At 37.7% G+C, this 24,912-nt stretch overlaps 1 protein-coding gene across 8 annotated transcripts in view; it reads left to right on the plus strand.

Annotated features, from left to right (window-relative positions):
- Window positions 1–6,628: 6,628 nt before the first annotated feature.
- LOC5572751 (SEC14-like protein 2) overlaps window positions 6,629–24,912 on the plus strand; it is a 111,939-nt gene continuing 93,655 nt past the window's right edge. The window contains exons 1-3 of one of the 8 annotated variants that reach the window (XM_021841933.1): window positions 6,629–6,911; window positions 13,838–14,172; window positions 14,226–14,332. In XM_021841933.1, coding sequence (XP_021697625.1) covers window positions 14,279–14,332 — 54 coding nt within the window. In that variant the 5' untranslated portion in view covers window positions 6,629–6,911; window positions 13,838–14,172; window positions 14,226–14,278. Of the gene's footprint in view, window positions 6,912–13,837; window positions 14,333–24,912 lie in introns of all 8 variants that reach the window. The other 7 variants (XM_021841930.1, XM_021841932.1, XM_021841934.1 and 4 more) reach the window with 7 other exon arrangements.

The raw sequence follows: 24,912 nt of genomic DNA on the forward strand, positions 1-24,912 counted from the left end.
GACAGTACGTGTATAAGGTATTGGGAAAAGCATGACAGAGGAGGGAGGGGGTCTAGAAATCCCGAGAAACCTATACTGAATGCCGCCTACGATGGACGTCATATTTGAATCATTCCTAAATGACAACAAGAACACAACAAGAAAATCGATGAATAGTTAAAGCAAGAACGTTATTGTTTTCCATTAATGATTTCAGCGTAACAAAAATGACACTTTTGCGTATCTCAAGGATCAAATTATTTGTCTCGAGTAGATTTGGGGTTGCTGAATCTGATGCCATTTTCAGAAATGTTCTAGCACGTCACAATTTTTAGCTACAGGTTGCCAAAGTTGTATAAAACACTGATTTTATCGATGTTTATATGGAATTTAAAGTATAATTTATCAAACTTTTTTGTGATCTTATCCGCCAAACATGCCATTTTGCACGTAAACTTTCATTTTAAACCTAATTTGGTTGAAATCGCTGGATTAAATAGACCATTTCCGTCAATTTTTTTTATTAGCCCATATGCTTCCTGTTATTTTACTGAACAAACTTTTCTAAGGAACCAATGTGTTTTGAAGCCTCTAACTATTAGAAAACAATGAAAAACTGGCGGCACGTTAGTACTCCCCTCGGTCCCCTACAATTTATTTCACCTCGAAAAAACGCAGACCCCTTTTTACCCTATGATTTTGCCATCACGTTGTGGTGAGTTTTTGATCAGCTGGCATGACAGATAATTTTTGTTTATATTTACATTCATCATAATGGGCTTCGCAGGTTTCGCTACCGGGTCACAGAAATCTCAGCAGAAACAGCCTTTACGGACTCCAAAGCATCGTTTTATGACCGTCAACGTCGCCAGAATTATTTCCATCTTCTCCCGCACCCGGGGCACGATACATGCCGACTTCTACATTGTGTGGCTGCTGTTAATCAACGCAAGGAGTGTGCTACTCAAACAGAACCGATGCCTGATCTCTTTCTGTTTCATGTCAACGAGATCGAATGATCCGGAAGATTTTCGATTTGAGACAGCAGCAGACGCGCAAAATGTGGCTGCTGCTGCCTCAAGGCGCAAATCATCCGGACCATCAGCCAACAGTTTGGTCAGGTATTTGTCAGCATGAGTAGCAAAAATTATGATACCTAAAGTCATTCATAGGGTTTGTTGCTACGGTTTGAAAAATATTCATACAAAACCGTTACGAGGGGGTGCGTGGGTATCGAAAATGATCAAATTAGGTGTTATGAAATATATGAATGAACCCATAATGAAAAATAGCGGTACCGCAACTGTTAGGCGAATAAAAATTTAGTTTTTTGATTTTTTTAATTTCGAATTTGTGGAGGGAAATATTATAATTTCCCGCTGGAAAACGATTTACAAGGCTATAACTTAGTATGAAGGGTGGAAAAATTCATACCGAATGTTCTACAATTGCTTGTTTTCCATATTATTCCAAAGTTTCCAGAAAAATTGAGATCCGGCCGGTGAGAATTCTAAGTTGAGATCTGCAAACTAAGTTATTTGAGATTAGTTTCGTTGGCGCTCCTGTCTGGGGCGCCCTGATCGGGATCTCAGTCAGTCCGAGCGCGGACCTGATTTGACGTTTCCAAATGTAAATAAGCATCCCAATGCAGGGGTGTGATCCAAATTTACCACGATGTATACCCATAGGGTTGAACAAACTGTGCCGCATCTCGAATTATTTTTCAAAATGTGGTGAGTATCCATGTTTTCAAAAATTTGTATGAAAATCAGGAGTGCATATAAACACAATCTGAAGGCGTTAATATTCATTGAAAATGATTGTCTTTCGAAGAAAAATAGAAAATCTGGGGGTTAAATCTGACGGAAATGGTCTATTTAGATAAAACCGATTTTTTCAACGTACTTGCTGTCTCTATACAAAATTCTTCGTTTTTCTTATATGCGAAAATACAAAACTTTTTTGAAACATGAAAAAATAACATTTCCGCATCGAAAGTATTATAAACTTTGTTGATAAGTATTGTTATACGCATAAAGTTTGAATTCTGTGTAAATTTAAGCAAATTGACATTGAACGTTTCTACTGTAGAGCACAACAATTTCTCAAAATTCAATTAACATTGAAAATAACATAATGGAAAGTACTGGCAATGTATTAATATTTCTTTATTTCTTTTTTGGGGCAGGGAAAAGCCCACTTGAGTTGAGCTTCGATAACTCTTCCTCAAATGGGCGCAGAACCTCATCATCTTTAGTACCAACAGAAAGTTACACTCCAAATGCTATAATTTTTGCTTAATACTATAGTAAAACTAACTTCCGACTACAAAATTCATCTGATTACTTACTTACTTATGGGTCCTGGGCACCCATTCTGGTGCATAGGGCCGACGTGAAAGATTTCCATCCTGGGCGATTACCAGCTATCGCCATGACCTGCGGCCAGGTCAAATTGCCGTCGACTTCTTTTATTTCTTTGTTGAGGCTGCGCCGCCATGATCCTCTGGGTCTGCCTCTGCTGCGATGTCCTGCTGGATTCCATTCCAGCGCTTGTTTGCAGATTTCGTTTCCGCCCCGACGTAGAGTGTGGCCGACCCACCCCCACTTTCGTTGTCGAACTTCGGTTTGTATCGGTTGCTGGTGGCACCGACGATGGAGGTCAGCATAAGAAATCCAGTTGTGTGGCCACTATGCCCGAATTATATAGCGCAGGCATCTGTTGATGAACACCTGCAGCCGTTGAGTGTTCTCCGCTGATACGCACCACGTTTCACTGGCGTATAACAGCACAGATTTGACATTGGAATTGAATATTCGAATTTTGGTGCGTTGACTAATCTGACTGTTCTTCCAAATATTTCTTAAGCTCGCAAAAGCAGCCTTCGCCTTCTTGATCCTTCTATGTCGATCTTGGTACCGCCGTCAGACGCCAGTTGGCTACCAAGATATTGGAAGTTTTCGACGTTGTCTACTGTTTGCCCGGCTACTGTGAAGCTGGAAGGGCCGGCCGTGTTTACATCCAACGATTTGGTCTTGTTGACATTGATGTTGAGACCTGCCGCTGAGGAGCGTTCGGCAAGATCGTCTAGCTTACTCTGCATATCAGAGCGCCGTTGAGCTAGTATAGCAATATCATCAGCCAAATCGAGATCATTTAAGTGCTCCATAGTAATAGGCTACCACAGCAGCCCACGGTTTTGTTCACGGTCAATGGCGCCTATCAGGATCTCGTCAATTACGATGAGGAACAGTAGTGGTGATAGTATACATCCTTGCCTCACTCCAGCTACAACCCCCATGGGTTCAGACAAGACCCCGTTGTGCAATACTCTGCACGTAAAGGCCTCGTACTGCGCTTCGATGAGGCCGATGATTTTCTCAGGAACACCCTTGCGTCTCAGGGCACCCCACATATTTTCGTGATTGAGTCGGTCGAAAGCTTTTTCGTAGTCGATGAATACCATATACAGGGACTCTTGGAATTCATTGACTTGCTCCAAGATGATACGGAGCGTGACAATATGGTCCACACAGGATCGTCCGGCACGGAATCCCGCTTGCTGTCGACGGAGAGTCGCATCGATCTTCTCCTGGATCCGGTTTAGGATCACTTTGCATAGAACTTTGAGAACAATACATAGCAACATGATGCCCCACCAATTATCGCATACAGTGAGGTCACCCTTTTTGGGTACCTTCACTAACACGCCTTGCATCCAGTCGGCCGGAAAAGTCGCGGTGTCCCAGATATTGCGGAATAGTTGATGCAACAGTTGAGCGGATATTGCGGGGTCTCCTTTGAGCATCTCGGCTGATATGCGATCGACCCCAGGGGCTTTGTTGGATTTCATACTTTGGATGGCTGTTTCTATCTCATGCAGTGATGGAGCTTCGGTGTTAACGCGACTAATACGCCGAACCCTAGGCGGATCATGCTGAGGTGTTGGTGGCCGGGTTGACACTTGAAAAAGTTGTTCGAAGTGCTCAAACCAACGTTTTAGCTGGTCAGTGGGGTCGGTTAACAGTTGTCCAGTCGTGTCTTTCACGGGCATCGTCGTATTCATCTTTGCCCCGCTAAGGCGTCGTGAGATATCGTAGAGAAGACGAATGTCGCCAGTTGCTGCAGCTTTCTCACCTTCGTCAGCATGGGAGTCCGCCCACGCTCGTTTGTCCCGCCTACATGAACGCTTAACTTCCCTTTCTAGAGCCGAGTATTGTTGACGGGAAAGTGCCTTGGCTCCTCTGGTTTTCGCCCGCTCTATCGCGGCTTTGGCTTCTCTCCGCTCCTCTAGCTTCCTCCAGGTTTCATCGGTAATCCACTGTTTTCTCCGAGTGCGTAGCTCACCCAGATTATTTTCGCTGGTAGTGATGAAGGCATTCTTGATGGCGGTCCATTGCTCTTCTACGCTGCCACCTTCCGAAATATTAGCAGCACGAGTCTCCAGTTCTTCGACGAAGGACTGTGGCATCTTCCAGTCGGCGTGTGTTAAATCGTCGTCCGACTCTTTCCTCCTGTCGACGAATCCGCGCAATGCGCAGACGCACCTCGCCGATGAGGAGGTGATGGTCGGATGCGATGTCAGCGCTACGTTTATTCCGCACATCAAGAAGGCTCCGTTTCCACTTTCGGCTGATACAGATGTGGTCAATTTGATTTTCGGTAAAGCCGTCACGGGAGACCCACGTGACCTTGTGAACCGGACGATGGGGGAAGAGCGATCCCTCGATCACCATGTCGTTATTGCCACAAAACTCTGCCAACAGTTCTCCGTTTTCGCTCATTTCTCCGAGACCATGGCGTACCATGACAGGCTCATAGCTCGAGTTGTCGGATCCGATCTTCGCATTGAAGTCGCCCATGTAGATCTTGATATCACCCTTCGGAATCTTATTCACGACAGCCTTGAGTTGACTGTAAAAGTTCTCTTTGTCCTGCAATTCGGCAGCATCGGTTGGCGCATAACATTGGACTATGGTAAGGTTTCGAACCCGTGTTCTAAATCTGGCGACGATTATTCTCTCATTTATAGGCTCCTACTTCATAAGCGCGGCGTAAGCTTGGGCGCTGAGCAAAAAGCCAACCCCACGGTGCCGAGGAGCGTGTTCACCTCGCAGGCCAGAATATAGCAGAATCTGTCCCGATGGTATTCTGTGTTCTCCAAAGTTTGGCCAACGGACTTCGCTCAGTCCTAGGATCTCCAGCTTCATGCGACACGCCTCGTTGGCGAGTTGTGCCAGTTTACCCTGCTGGGCTAGGGTTAGTACGTTCCATGTTCCAATTCGTGTCCGTTGTTTCGCGCTAAAAGTCGTTGCCGTTAAATCAGTTCGTAATCTTTCTCTATCGGTTTCTTGAACATTTTTTGATGTTTCGGGGACAGTAGGTTGTTAGCCTAAGGTTCCCTATCCGCCGTGATGGGGCTGCCATCTTAGGTGTAGCTTCCGGGGAAGAGCATTTCTTATTCAACCGCTGGATGCCAGACAGACGCTGTTTGAGCCGCACCTCCTTGGTGAACAGACGCTCGGTGGACGTACCTCCTCAATCTAGCTGAAGTCCGAAGGACTACAGGACCCAGGCGGCACTACCAGCTAAGCACGCAACTCTTAGCTGGCGGTCATTTGTCATCCGTCGACCCGTGGAAACATGAGGTAGGAACTTGTGAGGACTCCGTCGACTCACCATTTTGCAGCCCCAAATTCATCTGATGCAATGAGTATTTTAAGTAGGATAGGAGAGAATACTACTGAATCTATTACGAATAATGCGGCGAGAGAGATGAAAATCAAAATCATGAAAACAACGATTGAAAGAACGAAGGTAAATTCTGTAATTCTAGTTATGACTGAATGACACATGATGTAAGTGATGGAACGACACCAAAACTTGTCCTAGAAGCGCCTTTCAGACTCCCCGACTTAACTGCCTCAGGGTCAGCACGCTCACCTAAACTTACCGCGCCAATCAATAAATCCCAAAGTGTGAGACGAATATGGCAAAATGTACACAGCTCGTGTAATCGAATATCAAAGATGTCGGCCAAATCCCTGTTATCTTTGATTTATGCCTCTATACCATTCAGGTGTTCATCGGAGTACTGCTCCCATCTTTCAAACGCCGCTTATCCGTCAAGTTACCTTCGCGGCATAAAGCAGTTGCTAGCTGCTTTGATCTGGTGGTAACATACGGCATCGCATACTTCGATACTTTTCCATTTCTCCATTTAAATTTATTCTGATCAAGGTTAGTTAATCAGTTGGTTTGATTGGCCTAAGCTAAGTTGAATGGTGGTGTTATTGTACATCTGTTCTTTTATCTCACCTGTAAATCCGCAATGATCTGGCGATAACGATCGTTTTATTGGACGAGGGTGACCAATTTCCGATCATGACGATGCGCTGCACCCGCCAACCGAGAGCGTGATTCAATGTGTGTTTTCATCGGAAAGCAAATATTAACGGTCGCTATCGCGTGTGCGGCAAAATGAGCGCGGAAGAGCGCCAATAGCAACCCTCTCCGAGACGCTGCGCGCGAGAAGATTCGAGACTCGAGAGAGTAAGAGAACAACCACGTTAACTAACCCCTTTACCTAGCTACGCCATCGGCAATCGCAAAATTTCAGGTGTGCCTCCAGGTGAGGTTAAGCTGCTGCAACCGAGCGCTCAGTTTCGGCCGATACTCGGACGACGACGGACATAGATTACTCAGCAAGCGGTGGTTGCTTCGATTCAGTTCAGTTCTACGGCGACGACGACGACGCGATAACTTTTTATGTTAACCCTTTCCGGATTGCTTCGACTTTCGCAAATTATCGAACTGAAAAAAAGTGCAGAACGCAATCGATACCAAAATCATATACGGTACGCAGTGAATGTGGATTTGGGTGGTGTGTTATCGTGTTTATTAACTACCGAATTAATAATTCATAAACAACAGTGAGTGTTCATCGGAAGTGGCCTGCATCGGTTACCTTCTATTTACTACGGCACGGACTATGGCGCGTTTGGAATTTCTCTTTTTGTACTTTAACCCGTGAATACCCAGGACGAGCTTGTTCAGTTGAATGAAAGTGCTGTAACTTGGTGGTTTTCTAACATTACTAAATATTTTTTAAACAAAACTGAATATTAGACCAGGTATTGTTAAACCTAAATAATACATGATAGATTTTCATACAAAAGTGAAATTTTTGAATAGTAGTTCAATACATCCAGCAGTCCTCAATAACTGTCAAATACCTCAATGATGTCTTTTTAATTATGTTAAAAAAAATCAATACCTTATAACACTAAATTGAGGTATTGACTGTTAAACAACACCCATATATGGTATGGATAGATTATTGCGAGTTATTTGTTCTTCCTCAGATAGCTACGCGTTTACCTCTATGGCTACCTGGGCCCCATCTTACGTCTATTTGTTTTAAATTTATTACTCATAAATGGTTTCTATAGATCACAGATGATAGATTCTTCTTCTTCTTGGCATTAACGTCCCCTCTTGGACAGAGCCGGCTACTCAGCGTAGTGTTCCAAGAGCACTTCTACAGTTATTAGCTGAGAGCTTTCTTTGCCAAAGTTGCCATTTTCACATTCGTATATCGTGTGGCATGTACGATGATACTTTATGCCCATGGAAGTCAAGAATATTTCCTTTACGAAAAGATCCTGGATCGACCGGGAATCGAACCCAGACACCTTCAGCATGGCTTTGCTTTGTAGCCGCGGACTCTAACCACTCGGCTAAGGAAGGCCCCAGATTATATATTATGATTATAGATTATGACTAACTGATCATAATAATCCATTTGTGTTATAAATTCAGAGTTAGTTTCAGGCCTCCAACAGACGCATTTCGCGCAAAATCGTCTTCCAAGCTGACTGTACCGATTTATGAAAAATGGTATTTTATTATTTTAATGAAATTTTGTCTCATGATAGGCAATTATGTTTACTTTTAGGAAAACACAGTTTTTCTAACAAAAACTTTTTCTTGTCTTGAATTATTTTCTTACCCAGTAAACACATGATCGCATATAATAGGATATAATAGTACAAATGTGGAGGCGATATACGTACCTTTTACACGCAGTCTAATGGCGCATGTACGTATAGTGCCTCCACATTTATATTCTTAAGCGCTATCATATACGAGTTTGTGTTTACTGGGTAGCGTGTCATCTTCACACAAAACTAAACAAGTAAAAGTCAAAATCATCTCAGAATTCAATGAAGTCTAACAACGGGGTCTATTTTGTCTCATCAGTTTATTTTAAATTATCCAGAATTCCATATGAAAATTATCTCGTTTCTAGCCTACATTAAAAAAAAAATCAAAATTTAAAGTTGATTAAAAAAAAAATGTCGGAAATATCGAAAACTATCTTCGACAAACTTGTTCATCTCGTCAGAATCAACATTGCTGAAAAGGAAGAGCTTTATTTCCTTTTATTTTTTAAATTAGGTAAATTATTTAAATTTGTCAAAAAAATCACTCAAGTCGAACTGTTATTGCTGTTGAACACGGGATTTAAAAATCCACTCAAAAATATATGTTGAAATTCAAAATATGTCTGTTATGCTGTGAAAATTTGATTCAAATAGGTCTATAAATAACCCTTAGTTTCAATACATACAGTGACGGAAAAAACTTGTAGACCACCTTGCTTATTTTTTATATAATCACCTTTTGGCAAGCAAATCGCAATAGACATTGCTTTTATAATTTTAGCAGGAGCGTATGAACATAAAGACTCATCAAGTAGTCTGAAAAATGCGCGACAAAAACCATAAGATCACTACTGTTAAAAGTACGTTCTACTTAAAAACTGTGAATTCAATGCATTTCTTGTAGAATATCATTTATCTTCTAACAGTCTAGGTAAACATTTTGAAAATGGCGTGGAGAATGTAAACTGATGGTTCTACTTTTTCTATGTTTTTCGTCAAAACTGTTTAAAGTTTCGAAAGTATTCTCAAAATAGCTTTGTTGTGTCTAATGATTAGTTGTAACATGTTTTTGGGTGAATTCAGGTCAAAAGAGTAGATTAGTTTTGGACAAAATTCGTATTAAGGTCCACAAAACAAAGGTGTTTTCATCATGAGAATGAAGTGTATCAAACTATTTTCAAACATGTAACACAACTCTAAAGCTATTTTTTTTTTTCATATTGTTGAAAACCATATATAAAGATGTTTGCGTGGTAGTACTGACTTATGATTTTATTTATAAAACTGTGGACATAGTGTATGGAAACACATCTAACGAATTAATTAACTCATTACGCTTGGTAAAGATGGATAAATTAGAAACAAGCGCACACTGAGAAAATAAATTGTTTAGCACTAGACGCCAAAACCACTGTCGATTTATTTTACGCATAAATCAGGAACCGCTTTACGCTCACACCAAACTAGAGCTTGATATTCGTCGATATCTTCCCAAATTACACCAACTAATAGGGCTCCCGTACACGCCCTGTATGCGCAGCCCACTTGAATCTGCCGGTTGATGATACACTTAAAAGATACGCTTAAGATTGTTTTGGGACTTTATAATTTTCAGCAACATTGCAGTGAAATCTTAAGCTTTCAAAATATGTCCTCGGAACTCCTGAAATCTAAACGATAGTAAAAGATTCCTTATGAGATGCTTCAGAATCCTTGTGAAATCCTGCGAATTTCTAACCAACACCTGTAGATTTCTATTAAGCTCTTTAGATATCAAATATATATCGAATATTTTTTAAATTTAATATGACATGCTTCAAGTTTGACTTCTAACAAAAATTTTAACCTGATTTCAAATTGAAATGAAATGATAAGATATTCTACAAAATAACGGTCCACATTTTTGGATCATGCATTTTTCATCCAGCTCACTGGTCGCAGGTTTAGCACATCTGTCCTATACCATTTTGTAATCATTCCTCTATAAATTTTAGATTCATATTTCTATGGAAAATCCTTTTTTAAGTGATATAACGTATGTGAAAAGTACGCCACAAAAAAACATGGGTCTATAGATTCATAGAATAGTCTTACCTTACAGAAATATGCTTTTCGTGAACCGTTTCGTTTGATCATCATAGGATGACATAACAAGATCTTAATGCTATAGCATATATATTGTAGAATATATAATATATTCTTGAAACCTTAAAAAAGAGAAAGATATTGGCACGGCTTCGTTTTTGGCAACTGAAAATTTCGACCTTGCTGCCAAAAACGGAATCCCATTGCATTACTACGTGGATTGAAAAGTGTTACAACGATATTCTAAATTAAAAATTGAAGCCATTTTTAAGTTTTATGATTAAATCGATTCGTTTATTTTTTAGTATGAGAATTTATGTATAAATTTGTGTATAAATTCATACACTCCAATGGTCTAAAAAATGCTACAAACAATCATAAAACGAAACCATTTATTGGAAAACTTTTGAAATAGGTTCGATAGAAAGCGCTTAATTTATGTGCATCAAACATATTCAACACCATTATCAAACTGTTTACCTAGAAAACTGAAAAGTAATGCGAGACGAAAAGGTATTTTACAAGATATTATGAATGACATTGATTTCTACATAGTTTTTACCAGAATACCATTTTCCTAGTTACTGGTCTAATGTATTTGTCGCACATTTTTTCACGCTCTTTAAGTTCATACGTTCCTGCTAATTATGTTTGCTTCTATTGTGTTCTGCTAATGCGTTATAATGTTATTATAACGCTATTTTAAATAAAATTAGAAACGAAAAATCACAACATTAATACTTAAAAAATACAGAATTTCAACGAATACACAGCAAAAAATGTAATATCAGCCGACGTAAATTTCAGCTGTGGACTAATATTTGAACGTAATTTCATTAAATCATATAAAAATTTCTACAATATTCCGCTTCAAATATAAATGAGCGACATCGATGTAAATGCCAACAAAACCCTCTCGATTAACAACACAAAACTTGTTTCAATTAAATCACTCCTTTTTTAATGTTGTGAGATTTCCGAGAGGTAACGGTCATGGATTTCACCGTTTAATCTTTAACTTGTCTTGTGTTCATTGTTCAAACTGGTTCTATCGATTGTTAGACCGATTTTTAGTTGCCTCCAGCTAGTTTTTGTACGTTCAAAAGATGTAATGCCAGTGTGCAATCACGATATTGGACACGTTTTCGGTGACATTCATCAGCCTTTGCCTTCAGCATTCTAAAGAGCGGTCAAACGAACGTATGAAAGAAAAAAAATGTCAAATCAATGCAGCTGACCATGATGGCGTCGCCAGAAGACGGTACGATTTTGCTTATTTCTATCTCTTTTCGTAATAAGTACACTGAGAACAGCGTTGCGGTTGAAAATACTATATCAGAGGGTTAAATTAAATACACATCGCCACTTGATTTGTGCAGACTAAATTCGCATTTATTTAGAATATTTTGTGCATTCAATTTTACCATGGCATCATTTGTATAGTAAAAATTACTATATCATGGTTAAAAACTTGCAGCAGACCAGAATCGAACCGAGGATCTGGCGATTGTCAAGCGCGAACGCTAGCTGCTCGGCTATCGACGCGGTTGAATTGAGAGGGAACAAATCGCAATTAAAAAGCGTTCATGATAGCTCAATCGTGGTTGGAATAGTTAATTTAAAAACACGTTCATGGTTCTCATTACTGCAACGCTTGTTTCAGTGTATGTGTGTGTCATATTCGACATAACAAGCAAGATTAAACTATTCTTGTTATTTATGATAGAAAATTTCTGAAATTTATGCTAAATTAATGATTTATGAAAATGTCATCGAGTCAGACGACATTCGTTCTACAGTTTTTGTGTTTCTCGTTGTTCGTTCTACCGCTCTTGCTCTGTGTGAGAGATGACGTTAGCGGATGAGTGTAGAAAAAGCAATTGACTACTCTGCGGAGAATCGTAAGTCAGTCTCATCTGCATTTTTGTCAAAATTGAGTTGAGTTCAGTTTTCAAGATATCTGCGCTTTTAGCTGCACTAATAAGATAATATGATTTGTTCGGAAAAATTACGAAAAAAACACTAAGTCAAATTGTCCCATCATGAAAAGTAATCGCATATCAGTCCCACAACAGATTTTCGCACCATGTAACCCAGAAATGAACCGTCTTTTGATAATCTTTTTATTGTTCTCGGAAAGATATCGTAGTGATAAGCAAATTGTGAAAGTATCATTGAGATTTGAATATTTTCCATTTTTTTTTTTTAATATATTCGAGTATTCGTATGGAAAATGAGTTCAGAAGCTTCACAGCCCATTTTCTCAATGCCTACTTTTTACAGATGGGACTGACTTGCGATTCACGGCAGTACTGACCATGAAAGCGAAAAAAATGTCAGTAGATGAAAAAACCGAATTTAGTATTATACCATTTAATTCCACTAGAGTTTGTATCCTTTGACAGATACGCGTATTTCGACCTCAACTGTAAGGCCGTCTTCAGTGTCGTGTACTGGACTCGACTTGAGAAAATGTCGTCACGAGAAATTTCGAATCTCAAATAGCACACATGTTATAATTGAGCCAGATTAACTATCATATGACCAAAAGTAGTGATATATCTGTTAATATTCCTAAATTGTAAAATGTGTGTTACTCGGGATGTTTACAGCACTGACTTGAAGTGGTCTTAAAGTTTGGTTTGTCACTGTAAGTGGAAAGATTAGTGTACAATCTTCGACAATTTAGGTCATTCAAAGTACTCTGGACCAAGACCTCAATTAAATCCCAACAAACTTTTTGCTGAATATGTGTTGAACATATCATTCTAAAGCATTATACATCAGAATAAACTGTTGTTCAGCTCCTAATGTTACTTGGGATGTCTTCCACCTGTTTCATGAGCAATTCATGAGTTTTATATTTGTCAATGTCCATAACATCTCAAAACGAAGCTGTTATCCTTCGGTATTTTTATTGAACCAAAAATTGCATCAAAATCACAACAGAGTTTATGTATCCTGAACAATTTTAAGATTTATGAATAAGACTTCGACAATTATAAAGAACATGAGTTATGGATGTAGTAATTCTGTAAAAACATACATCAATCTTATCAGTTATGTGTTGAGACTATGCAAAAGCTCAAAACGATGGGTCTTGTTAGTAGTCGCACAAAAAATATTGTTGAATAGGCATATGAAATTTGGGAAATGCCTTCAAAATGTGTTGGAAGGCCATTAAAACACATATAAATGCCTTTGTAAACTAATACTGAAAACATCTATTTGCATTATTTCAATGTACTGCGAATATCAAATAATGTATACCGCAAGCATTAATTAAATATAAATTACAGTAGGACATGTAGATTAACTTCATAACTTCAGAGTAGTTTGGTTGCTCTAGTCCTACAGATTATCCAAAATGTGTAGTTATTTTTGAAAGTAAATACCTCCAAGTTATAGCCATTCTAGTAAAATAAGATCGTCCTGGGTATTTAAGGGTTAACTGCTGCGGTTTGGATTCGGTGAACTCTTTCGCTTTTAAGTTTATTACTTCTTTTCTTCACGATTAGCAGACTTATGTGTTGCATTTTTTTTCGATTTTCAACACTAACTTGTGCTATTACGCATAACGCTCCAGTTTGCCTTGCTATGGTTTTTTATGCTTACCTACCAATATTTCTATTTTTGTTGTTTTCCTGCCGACTTTGAGTTAGTCAATTATTCTATCAAGGTGCTGCTATGCGTTTCGTTTTTATCGATACTGAGTGTTTGAAATAGCACCATAACTCTTGTGTTGTTTTGTGAAATCAATCCGGGCCTACGAATTTGTCCAATCATCCTCCGATCGTCGGTCAATCGATAAGCTTTCCAATTCAAAGTGCAAACAGCGATACCCGTGTAATCAGTATACTGAATCGTGCTAAGAAAAACCTGGACAATTATTCGTGTCTTATCAAGTGCAAGTGTTTGTACTCGGCCGACGAGTTACGACAAAGGTGTTTTGTTGCATACCATAACCGCAGATAAAGCCTCGAAGGCGACCTCAAAGCAGGGCTTGTCGTCCAAAGTGTGCGTCCAAGCTGTTTGAACTCGAAGAAAAGGAGTGATAAGGACCCTTGAATAGCCCCCTGCCCCAGAATCGTCCAGGCTACTTCTCATCCATTAATCGTGCTCTGCTTATCAATTTTACCTTACCCTATTTACATAACGCCTCGTAATTCGATCGAGTCGCTACCGTAGACCATCGTCCTTCATTGGATTTGTCAGTTGCAGGAAAGTGCTTCTCCCAGTGGCTGCAGGTGCACGTATAAGTCGAAACCATGGCATCGAATACCCCAGCGTTGCAAGACGATGAAATATTCGCTCTGATGAAGGTAAGCGTGTGCTTCGTTCGATTTGAATTGAATTATAATTGTAGCTAAGTGCGATTTTTTTTATTGTACGTGATTCTCGTGGTTAACGTGCATGAAATGGATTTTATCAAGTGTGAGTCATGGGACGACGTGCACTTATTGATTTTATTTCTCTTTATGTATATAGATATATAGATTTAAGTATATAGACTTACTCCAAGCTTTTTATCGCCAGTATATTACAGAGATAAATTTTAATCTGTAGTCTGTACATCTGTTGGTTCAAAAAAAAAATCTTATATATTCCCTGGGTCTAATATATAAGATTTTTTTTTGAACCAATAACGTCAACACACGTCAACTGTAATTTTATTATCGATTTAAAACTGTAGTGGACAGAATTATTCCAGTTATGTTGGGTCAATTTTTTGGGTGAAAATGGAATGTATTAACTACCGAAAAATGTTTGCTTTCAAATGTTCACAACCTGCAGGCCTACCCAACCTTTCTGAATTGCGGGCCAAATATCTGAAACTACATATATTGTTATCAGGACCAAGTATGTTTGAGGCGCTAGTAATTTCAACGTTATTGTAGAATTGAACAGAAGTTAATCAGTTGTGAAATATTGGAATAAATGGAATTGCTGCTGACACCCTGCACAGGGATCTGTAAAAATCTCTGAAGAGGTTATAGCTATCGTTTTTTGAGCTATGTAATAATCTTGGCGTGAGTACTTTAAGAATGGTGTTCGGGATAATTTCAGAATATATCCCACCATCCAGTGCACAGTGGTCCAGATAGCAAGTTTACGCGGACATGAACTTTTCGACGTCATTTTGTGGTTTTAGAGTATAGGTTACTTCCCAGAAGTGTCTCTAAATTAGTTGTACTACAATTCGTACGAAAGGGATTTTTTTTCTGCACTAATCGCAATAGTGTCCTATACGCCAACTTTTTTATGTTAATAGATAGCAAGTTGGTATATTCAGCAAAATTGTAGCATATTTCAATACAAAAAACTTTGTAGAACAAACTTTTTCTCTATCTCTTATACTTTCTGAGATAATTGACTTTTTATATAAAAAAAAATGAAGAAAATCATTTTTTCACTCAAAAGTCATTTATTTACAAATTTTAGCAGCCTTCTATGTTCTACAAAGTTTTGTGTACTATTATATTCTACAACTTTGGTGAATATACCACAGTTGTGTTTCTTCTGGTTTTCTTATTGTAGGAGATATTAATTTAAAACCATACCATATTACAGGCCAAATAACTCGCAAAGATGCACTTGAAAATGAACCTACCTATCACACCGTGGCTCTACACCCATTAAAGAGTATTTGAGTGAAATTTGGTGAATATATTATGTTTCTATATATTTTTAAGACTATTTTCTATGACGGGTGATTTGCAATTAAAACACATTTATTAGTCATCTTTTTTATAAAACACACAAAAGTCATGGCCGCCGCGATTCAGCATGAAATAATCAACAACTGTTTAGATTTTGTAGAGTGTACTATATTTGTTAAAAAGCATAATTTTCAAAACTTTTTCAATAATTCTTGCGCTTCTTCGTGCAATTCCGAATGCTTCTGTGCGATTCGACAATTTGTCTGTAAAATTACTGGATGTGATGTGAGTAGCAATCGCAATTGTATTTTTTGACATGGTTACTATGACTGATTTCAATACGACTTTAACTACTGTAATTATTGCTGCTATACATAAATCAAAGACTCAAGATAAATAAATTGAATGCCTCTCAACTCTTGCAACATATTACCATATATGACTTTTAATACGGCATGATTTTAAATTAAAATTAAAACGTTACGTAAGGAAGAAGAAGAAGACAATAAGAAAACGAGAAGAAATACAACTGTGGTATATTCACCAAAGTTGTAGAATATAGCAGTACCAAAAACTTTGTAGAACACAGTAGGCTGCTAAAATTTGTAAATAAATGACTTATGTGTGAAAAAATGATTTTCTTCATTTTTTTCATATATAAAGTCAATTATCTCAGAAAGTGTAAGAGATAGAGAAAAAGTTTGTTCTACAAAGTTTTTTGTATTAAAATATGCTACAACTTTGCTGAACATTCCAACTTGCTATCTATTAACATAAAAAAGTTGGCGTATAGGACACTATTGCGATTAGTGCAGAAGAAAAACCCTTTCGTACGAATTGTAGTACAACTAATTTCGAGACGCTTCTGGGAAGCAACCTATACTCTAAAACCACAAAATGTCGTCGAAAAGTTCATGTCCGCCTAAACTTGCTATCTGGACCATTGTGCAGTGATGGATTTTGTAAGAATGATATTCAGATTAAGGCTCAAGATCAATCATTAGCAATCACTGAACATTCAAAATAAGTTTTTTTTTTTCATGCAAATTTGACGAACTCTCCATGAAAATAACTTCACATTATTCCAGACAGCAAATACAATGCAGTGGTAGATTTTCACGAACATCGCTTCGATTTTGAGTGAAAAAACTGGATTAGAAAATCCATGAAACTCAGCGTTGCGGAAATCTCAAATTCTCATATCTCATGCTTGAGTTATAGCTCATGCAAATGGATCAGCCAAAACATCATGCATGAGTTGGCTGATCCATTTGACTGATTCGCTAGTATTTAATCAGTTTTTATATCAGTTGTTTTGTTTTTGTGCTAGAAATATAACAAACCTTTTTAGTCTCTAAACAATAACATTGGGGTTTGACGAAATGAGTGGGAGCAATTGATTTTGCATCAAAATCTCACACGTGAGTTTTACTAATCAAATCTCAAATCAATTTGCTCTCGCGAGAGAAATCAATGATTGAGATTTGAGTGTGAATCTACCAATACTGGAGACGACTATAATTATTGTTCTCTTAAGAATCCTTCTTGATCAGATATTCGGATAGGATTCTATCAGTATATTACGGCATGCCTTGTATTATTTGAACCAAGATTTCCAGGATAGTTTCTGAGATTCAGAGGGAATCCTTCTCCGGATTATGTGAGTGTCTTGGACAGAAATGTGTGTGCCTAGGATCCCATCTGAATCTCGCTTTCTCAAGTGAAGCTTGAAACGAACTGAATCAAATGAATACAATGCAGTTGTTACATAAATATGATTCTATACACATCAGATCAACCCAACACTCAATTAACTGTTTCAATAGTATAATTATTGATAAACAACCTATTAACTACTGAACAAAACAAGTACAGTTAAAAATGGTCTCAAGAGTAAATTTAGTCCATTTTTCATTTGTTCGAGGGCTGGATTTTACAGTTGTTCGTGAAAACATTCTTGTGGAATGCGATTCTCCTTCATGACATGAGCTAATAATTGCAACCCTAAATTGATTCAACATGGCGTCCAGTACCAGGGAGTGGGGCACCAGGGCGCCCTCTGCTGTATTTTGCCCTTCCTGTGCTACCCGGAGCAATGGCGCAGGTGATCTTGTGTTTCTCCGAGATAATCGGCTGCCCTTCTTTACTCTCTAGCCTGAGGCTAAATAAGTGTGGGATTATGAATATGTTGCTATTTAATTTAAATTATCACTTATATGGTTTCACATTACGCGTTTTACACAGTGTATTCTGTAGAGATGTACCGAATAGCACTATTCGGCCTTTGGCCGAATACCGAATAGTTGTAATATTATTATTCGGCCAAACGAATATTCGGCCGAACATTCGGCCGAATAATGACTTAATATTCGGTCAAATAAAACCTAAATATTCCGCCGAATAACACCCGTATGTGCAGTTTTTTAAGTAGGGAAAGCTGAACAATTAAACGAAGTATAAATGGAAATGAATGATCGTTTTCTTGAGGTTTTGAAATCGTTTGCAGAAATCAGAAGTTCTGAAGATTTCTGTATTTTTGAAGCTAGGAAGCTGTTTCCTATTGTTGATTTTAGTTTAAGAAATTTGGTTTACTATTTAACCGACTTTTGGAAGTGTTTCATAAAAATTGAGGCAAATTGACGGCAGACCCCTGACTCTCATAATAATAAAAGAACGTAATCAGTAGGTTTTGCAAAGAATATAGAACGTAGAGAAAGTCCTGATAATTGACGGACTTTAAGGTGAAGATGCATCGAAGCCAAACCTGCATCGAAGAGCATAAATCTAGAGAATCTGACAGCCGTTCGCGCTGAATATTGGAATGATTGGTCAACACCAGCGATTGACCAGAAAGTTAAATTTTCAGCACAAATGGTTGTCTGGTTCTCTAGATTTGTGCTCTTGAAAATGCCGGGTTTAGCTTCGATGCATCTATACCTTGAAAACAATTTTTCAAACGCTTCTAACTAGCCAAGCGGTACGTTACAGCTCCTGCAAGATGAGATACAATTTTTTTTGCAGAAAATGGTAACGCCATAGAACAGAGAAATTCTCACTTTTTCAATATTTGAGATCGAAGTCTATTCAAGGTATCCATAAAAAGAAAAATACGGTCATCATTTGAATAAATTATCGATTTTTTAAATTTTCCTTACATAAACATAATATTTTTTTTACAGTTTAGTTTATTTTGTTATTATTCGGTCACTATTCGGCCTATTCGGCCGAATAACGGATTTTATTATTCGGCAGAACGAATATTCGGCAAAATTAAATAAATCGAGATATTCGGCCCGAATATTCGGCCGGCCGAATATTCGGTACATCTCTAGTATTCTGTGCTTTTTCGCCTTTGGCGACATTAAATAGTTACCTATATGTTTTTTTTCGCTGCTGGTCTTTTTCCTGCTGAGATTGCAAAAAGCTTAATTCTGCCTAGTGTGGGTAGTGGGTACGGTTAAGTTAGCTCACACAGTTAGAAATAATGAAGATTACACGTCATGTAAACTTCATTTATGCGATGTAAACATGACGTCATATAAATTTAAGTCTTAAATCATGTAAAAATGTGTTATATGTCATGTAATCACACATAATCCTGCTGGATTACATGACATATAATTGAAGTTTACATGATATGTCATGTAAATATCCATGATATTCCACGCTCCAATTATGTGCATTATATGTCTCAGAAATTTACACGTTTCGTTCGAACTGTGCATATCAATTTTCAGCATAAAAGAACAGCAACGATCAACGAACCCTACTTTCGTAGATGAAACTTCTATCTACACAGTTAAAAATAATGAAGATTACACGTCATGTAAACTTCATTTATGCGATGTAAACATGACGTCATGTAAATTTCAGTTAGAAATCATGTAAAAATGTGTTATATGTCATGTAATCACTCAGGATCCTGCTAGATTACATGACATATAATTGAAGTTTACATGACATATCATGTAAATATCCATGATATTCCACGCTCCAATTATGTGCATTATATGTCTCAGAAATTTACGCGTTTCGTTCGAACTGTGTAGGTAAACTTGTGGACCCAGTGTTTACTACTTTCAGCAAACTCGAAATGGCAAACTCGCGCTCCATGCCCCGCGCATGCGTACCCGTTAATAAAGCAATCGTTGCACTGTGTTATAATTTCTCGTTTTCATGCGCTTTTTGAATAGCGCCCAAACCGTTGATTTTAGCGATATAGTTTGTTCGGAGAAGTTTCGTGGTATATTAAAGCGCAACTTTTGACGAAAAAAGTTTTGTGATCAATCCACCTAGCAGTGAGATAGAAAAACTATTTTTTCAAAACATTTAGATAGACATATGGTGTCTTCGGCAAAATTGTAGAATTGGCAATTTGAAACAACTTTGTCGAAGACACAATTTTTCTATCTCTTATACTTTTTGAGATATATGCCGTTGTATGTGAATGACCCCTAAAAATCATATTTTTTATCATAACTTTTTTCCAAGATTTTTAACATTTTTTTGTGTTTCCTACAAAGTTGTTTGTCATAGAAAAACCCGTGTTTTGGCTGAACATTTCATCGCCCTATCTTTTGAAGTAACAAAGTTATTCATGAATTACTCTTTTTTCAAGGGGTAGTTTAGGCCTCTATAACTGGCTTCGGCGCAAAATGGCGCAGACAACTCTTACAAATCATGAAAGTACCATATCTCCCCTTTCGGCAGTTGATAAAAACTTTTGTCTGTAAGCGTCTTTGTATTGGTTTTTACTATCAAACAAATAAGCCTTATTAAAACTAATTCGACTGATAATTCTTTTACTTTAAGAGATAGAGAGGTGCAATGTTCAGCAAAAACACGCGTTTTAAAACGTTTAACAACTTTGTAGACAACATGAAAAATGTTAAAAATCTTGTAAAAGACTTACGAATTTTTTAACTTAAAGTAAACAAATTTGTATGAAAAAAATCATTTAAAATCATTTTCGATTATAACTTTTTACTTAAATTTTTAACATTTTTCATGTCTTCTACAAAGTTGTTAAACATCTTCAAACGCGTGTTTTTGCTGAACATTGCACCTCTCTATCTCTTAAAGTTAAAGAATTATCAGTCGAATTCGTTTTAATAAGGCTTATTTATTTGATAGTAAAAACCCATGCAAAGACGCTTATAGACAAAAGTTTTTATCAACTGCCGAAAGGGGAGATATGGTACTTTCATGATTTGTAAGAGTTGTCTGCGCCATTTTGCGCCGAAGCCAGTTATAGAGGCCTAAACTACCCCTTGAAAAAAGAGTAATTCATGAATAACTTTGTTACTTCAAAAGATAGGGCGATAAAATGTTCAGCAAAAACACGGGTTTTTCTATGACAAACAACTTTGTAGAAAACACAAAAAAACTTAAAAATCTTGGAAAAAAGTTATGATAAAATATATGATTTTTAGGGGTCATTCACATACAACGGCATATATCTCAAAAAGTATAAGAGATAGAAAAATTGTGTCTTCGACAAAGTTGTTTCATATTGCCAATTCTACAACTTTGCCGAAGACACCATATGTCTATCTAAATGTTTTGAAAAAATAGTTTTTCTATCTCACCGCTAGGTGGATTGATCACAAAACTTTTTTCGTCAAAAGTTGCGCTTTAATATACCACGAAACTTCTCCGAACAAACTATATCGCTAAAATCAACGGTTTGGGCGATATTCAAAAAGCGCATGAAAACGAGAAATTATAACACAGTGCGTTGCTACACTCATTTCTGATTTAACTAGGTACCAGAGATGTATGTGCTGTCACAATCGATGTTTCTGTTGGTGACCTCAACAGGAAATACGTCTATTGTTCGACATATTTACCACATGATGAACCATTCCCAACGGATGATTTCAAACTAGTTGTCGTACACTGCGTAACAAAAGGCCTTCCGTTGATTGTGGGCAGTGATGCCAATGCTCATCACATCATCTGGAGCAGCTCAGGTATCAATTTGAGAGGGTCCAGTCTGATGGAACACTTAACCCAAGATCGGCCGCATGCGTGAACTGAGTACACGCACTCTTGAGTTAAGTAGTACATAGGCAATCGCCCAACCTTCATGGTATCTAATAGAGAAACAGTGTTAGACATATCGCTCTGCTCGAAGAGAATCAGTCACGAGTTGACGAATTGGCATATATCAGATGAAGAATCATTTTCTGATCATCGCTACATCTTCTTTGAACATTCAAATGTAACTGCGCAGACTTTGCTTTTTAGGAATCCCCGATCAACAAACTGGGAACTCTACACTGAATTTGTTGCGACCAAATTTCATGGATATTCTCCGTCCATTGCAAATCCAAGTGATTTGGATGATGCCGATGATACTACAACATTATGGAAGCTTTTGAAGAAGCATGTCATCTGCGGTCTGTGCAGACTAGGGAAAAGAAGGAATTCCGATCTGACTAGACTTAGGAAACAATGTAGAAGCAGTTGGAACAGACGCCGTTCAGCTGGATCAGAGTCGTTCAAATCGGCTCGCAAGGCTTACATTGAGTCAAGCAGTGATTCGAAAAATGAGTGTTTGTGGATGCCCCCAATCATTGTACATTACTGAGCTATCTCCAAGGGTGGCGAAGTATTTAAACAATCTGTCAAAGTATTCTCTTTATCAAAGCGTGGACCGCGTGGCTCAAATATGGCGATGGCACAAATCTCCCAACTGGTGGGGAACGTGCCTCTGGAGCCGGCCCTCTGATAACTGATGCAGCTTCTCTCACTGACCACCGAGTAGCGACACTGATCTTCGTATTCCACTCACTGATGACGCTACGCTCAGTTCTCAAGTTTCTCGAACTTTCAACGCAAGCTCATGGAAGAATTAAGAAATGTATCAGTAAGGTAATGAACAGAACTGAAGCGTAAAGTTAATAGATAACATTATGTGTTTAGTTCATCTTCCGTGACGATGTATTTGCTTCATAATTTCGTTTTTACTACTACTGAAAAAGAGCCATCTGTTGCCTTTGAATGCCGCCCTGTTATGGAATTCTCGGTGCTATTTTGAAAGTTTTGTGGGAATATAAAAAAAATGTACTCGCGTGGGAATCTATGAAATTCCGGTTATTTCTCTTTTAAAATGTTGCGGTGTGGATCTTTGGTGTTCTGATGTCAATTTTTAAATTATTAAATAAATCTTCATGATCCCTCTGATTTTCAGTTCCGTTGGGATTTCAGAGGAAATCCTTAATTCTAGTATAAACCTAAAATTCCTGAAAATTCCTAAATTCGGTAAATTCCTGAATCCCTATGAAAATTTGTGTTATATCGGGTACTCCCGTTGGTTTGACCACATTTAATCTGAACACTTTTTAATTTGTACCCCGCTAATTTGCACATCTTTCAGATTAAAAATGGTTCAAACGTCATTCAGTTCATGGAACGTAGTGAAGTGAAATGGAACGCTGTGGAACGAAACACAGAATCAAAATAAAACAGTGAAAGAGGAAACCAGAAACACGTTTCTAGGGTGACTAGATGTTCAAATTAAAAATGAACCCCGATGGTTTGCATGAGGTACCGTTCATATTAACGAGGGTGTACGTATCGGTACAATTTTGATGGGAGCCCTGGTGTTTCAGAGGGATACTCATTGTATTTTAACGATTACCACCGGATTCCCTACAATTCCCATAGAAATCTCAACATTCCCATCTTGATTTGAGAACTTCTACCAGATCGAATTGATTACCAAATATTCCAAATATTCGATTCGTAGAAAACTGAATGAAATACATGATTTTTATAAGAAACTTAGCTGGAACTGGACACATAAGAATTTTAAATGGAATTCAAGAAAAAATATTCCTAGAGATTTCTAGCGATTACAAAGCTTCATTTTTTTTCTTCAATCCAATCTGTTTTGTGGTCTAATTTTATAAACGATAAAACTGTCCTATGTGATTTTCAAGTTTCAAAGTGTCCTTCGAGTAGATGTGCGAGATTCGACAGTTGGACACTTATCCGTACTGAGGAAGTATATCGATCCGAGCATATAACTGTTTCTCTACACAGTTGGATTACATTTACTTTCTTCTTGTTCTTCTGTCTGACATTACACCTCTGCTAGGATAGAGCCTGCTTCTCAGCTTAGAGTTTATTGAGCACTCAGTTATTACTTGACAGCTCCCTTGCCAATAAATCATTAATTCATTTGTATATTGTGTGTAAGAACCAATCGAGATTTTGATAGTCTGGTCTATGTATGCGATCGTCATGTTCCTTTTTTGCTGGAATGAGTTACCGTAAAGTGCCGTAATTCAGCGCAGTTAAGGAATAAAACGATTCAAATTGTTGATTAAACATTAGTATTGCATCAACAAAAAAAGCTTTATGGGTGGATCGCTAGCAAATCTATTCAAGATTATGGGAAAAATATAAACTAGACTGTATTCATAATTTACAATTGTGATTTTTTTGAAATAGTTCACTCGTTGAAATTGCCTTATTCCGCGCATTTTTTAAACGCTTTTCCATATTCCGCGCAGAAGAATGCCTAATTCTGCGCACTCATGAAACAATCAAATTAACATTAATTTTGATAAGGGGCTGCATCCATTAGCTACGTAACACTTAAAATTGAAAATTTTCAATTCCCTCCCCTTCCGTGACACTTTTTGTATGAGAAAACGTAGAGTTTTGTATGAACCGTAACTTTTGAGTTTACGTTCAGTTTTTTTATAAACTATCACATGAAATAAAAATAAACCAAAACCGTGGCATTGGTACGTGTGAATTTCGTCTAGGGGAAAGTGGGGCAATTTGGCCATCTTAAGAAAAGTCGTAATAATTGAAATTTTTAGATCAATACACTAGATACGCACGATTTCCGTCGTCTTAAAAAAAAAAACACGAATGAATTTTTCGTCGATTCTTCTGTAGATGGGGTGATATGAGCAGCCTATTTTATATTGTGAAATTATCCCATAGAATCTAACAATTTAATTATTTTATTCACTGAACTGGAAAGTTTAGAAATGAAATACTCTTTCGAAATCTACTGAGCTCATATTTGGCTTAAATATGCTTCTTATTGCATAGTTTTAGACAATTCGGTCGAGAAAAAAACCCCATCTTCTTCTTCTTGGTATTAACGTTCTCACTGTGACAGAGCCTGCTTCTCATCTTAGTGTTCTTATGAGCACTTCCACAGTTAATAACTGAAGCTTTCTTTGTCAAAGTTGCCATTTTTGCATTCGTATATATCG

The sequence above is a fragment of the Aedes aegypti genome, chromosome 2 (assembly GCF_002204515.2).
Source record: "Aedes aegypti strain LVP_AGWG chromosome 2, AaegL5.0 Primary Assembly, whole genome shotgun sequence".
NCBI lineage: Eukaryota > Metazoa > Arthropoda > Insecta > Diptera > Culicidae > Aedes > Aedes aegypti.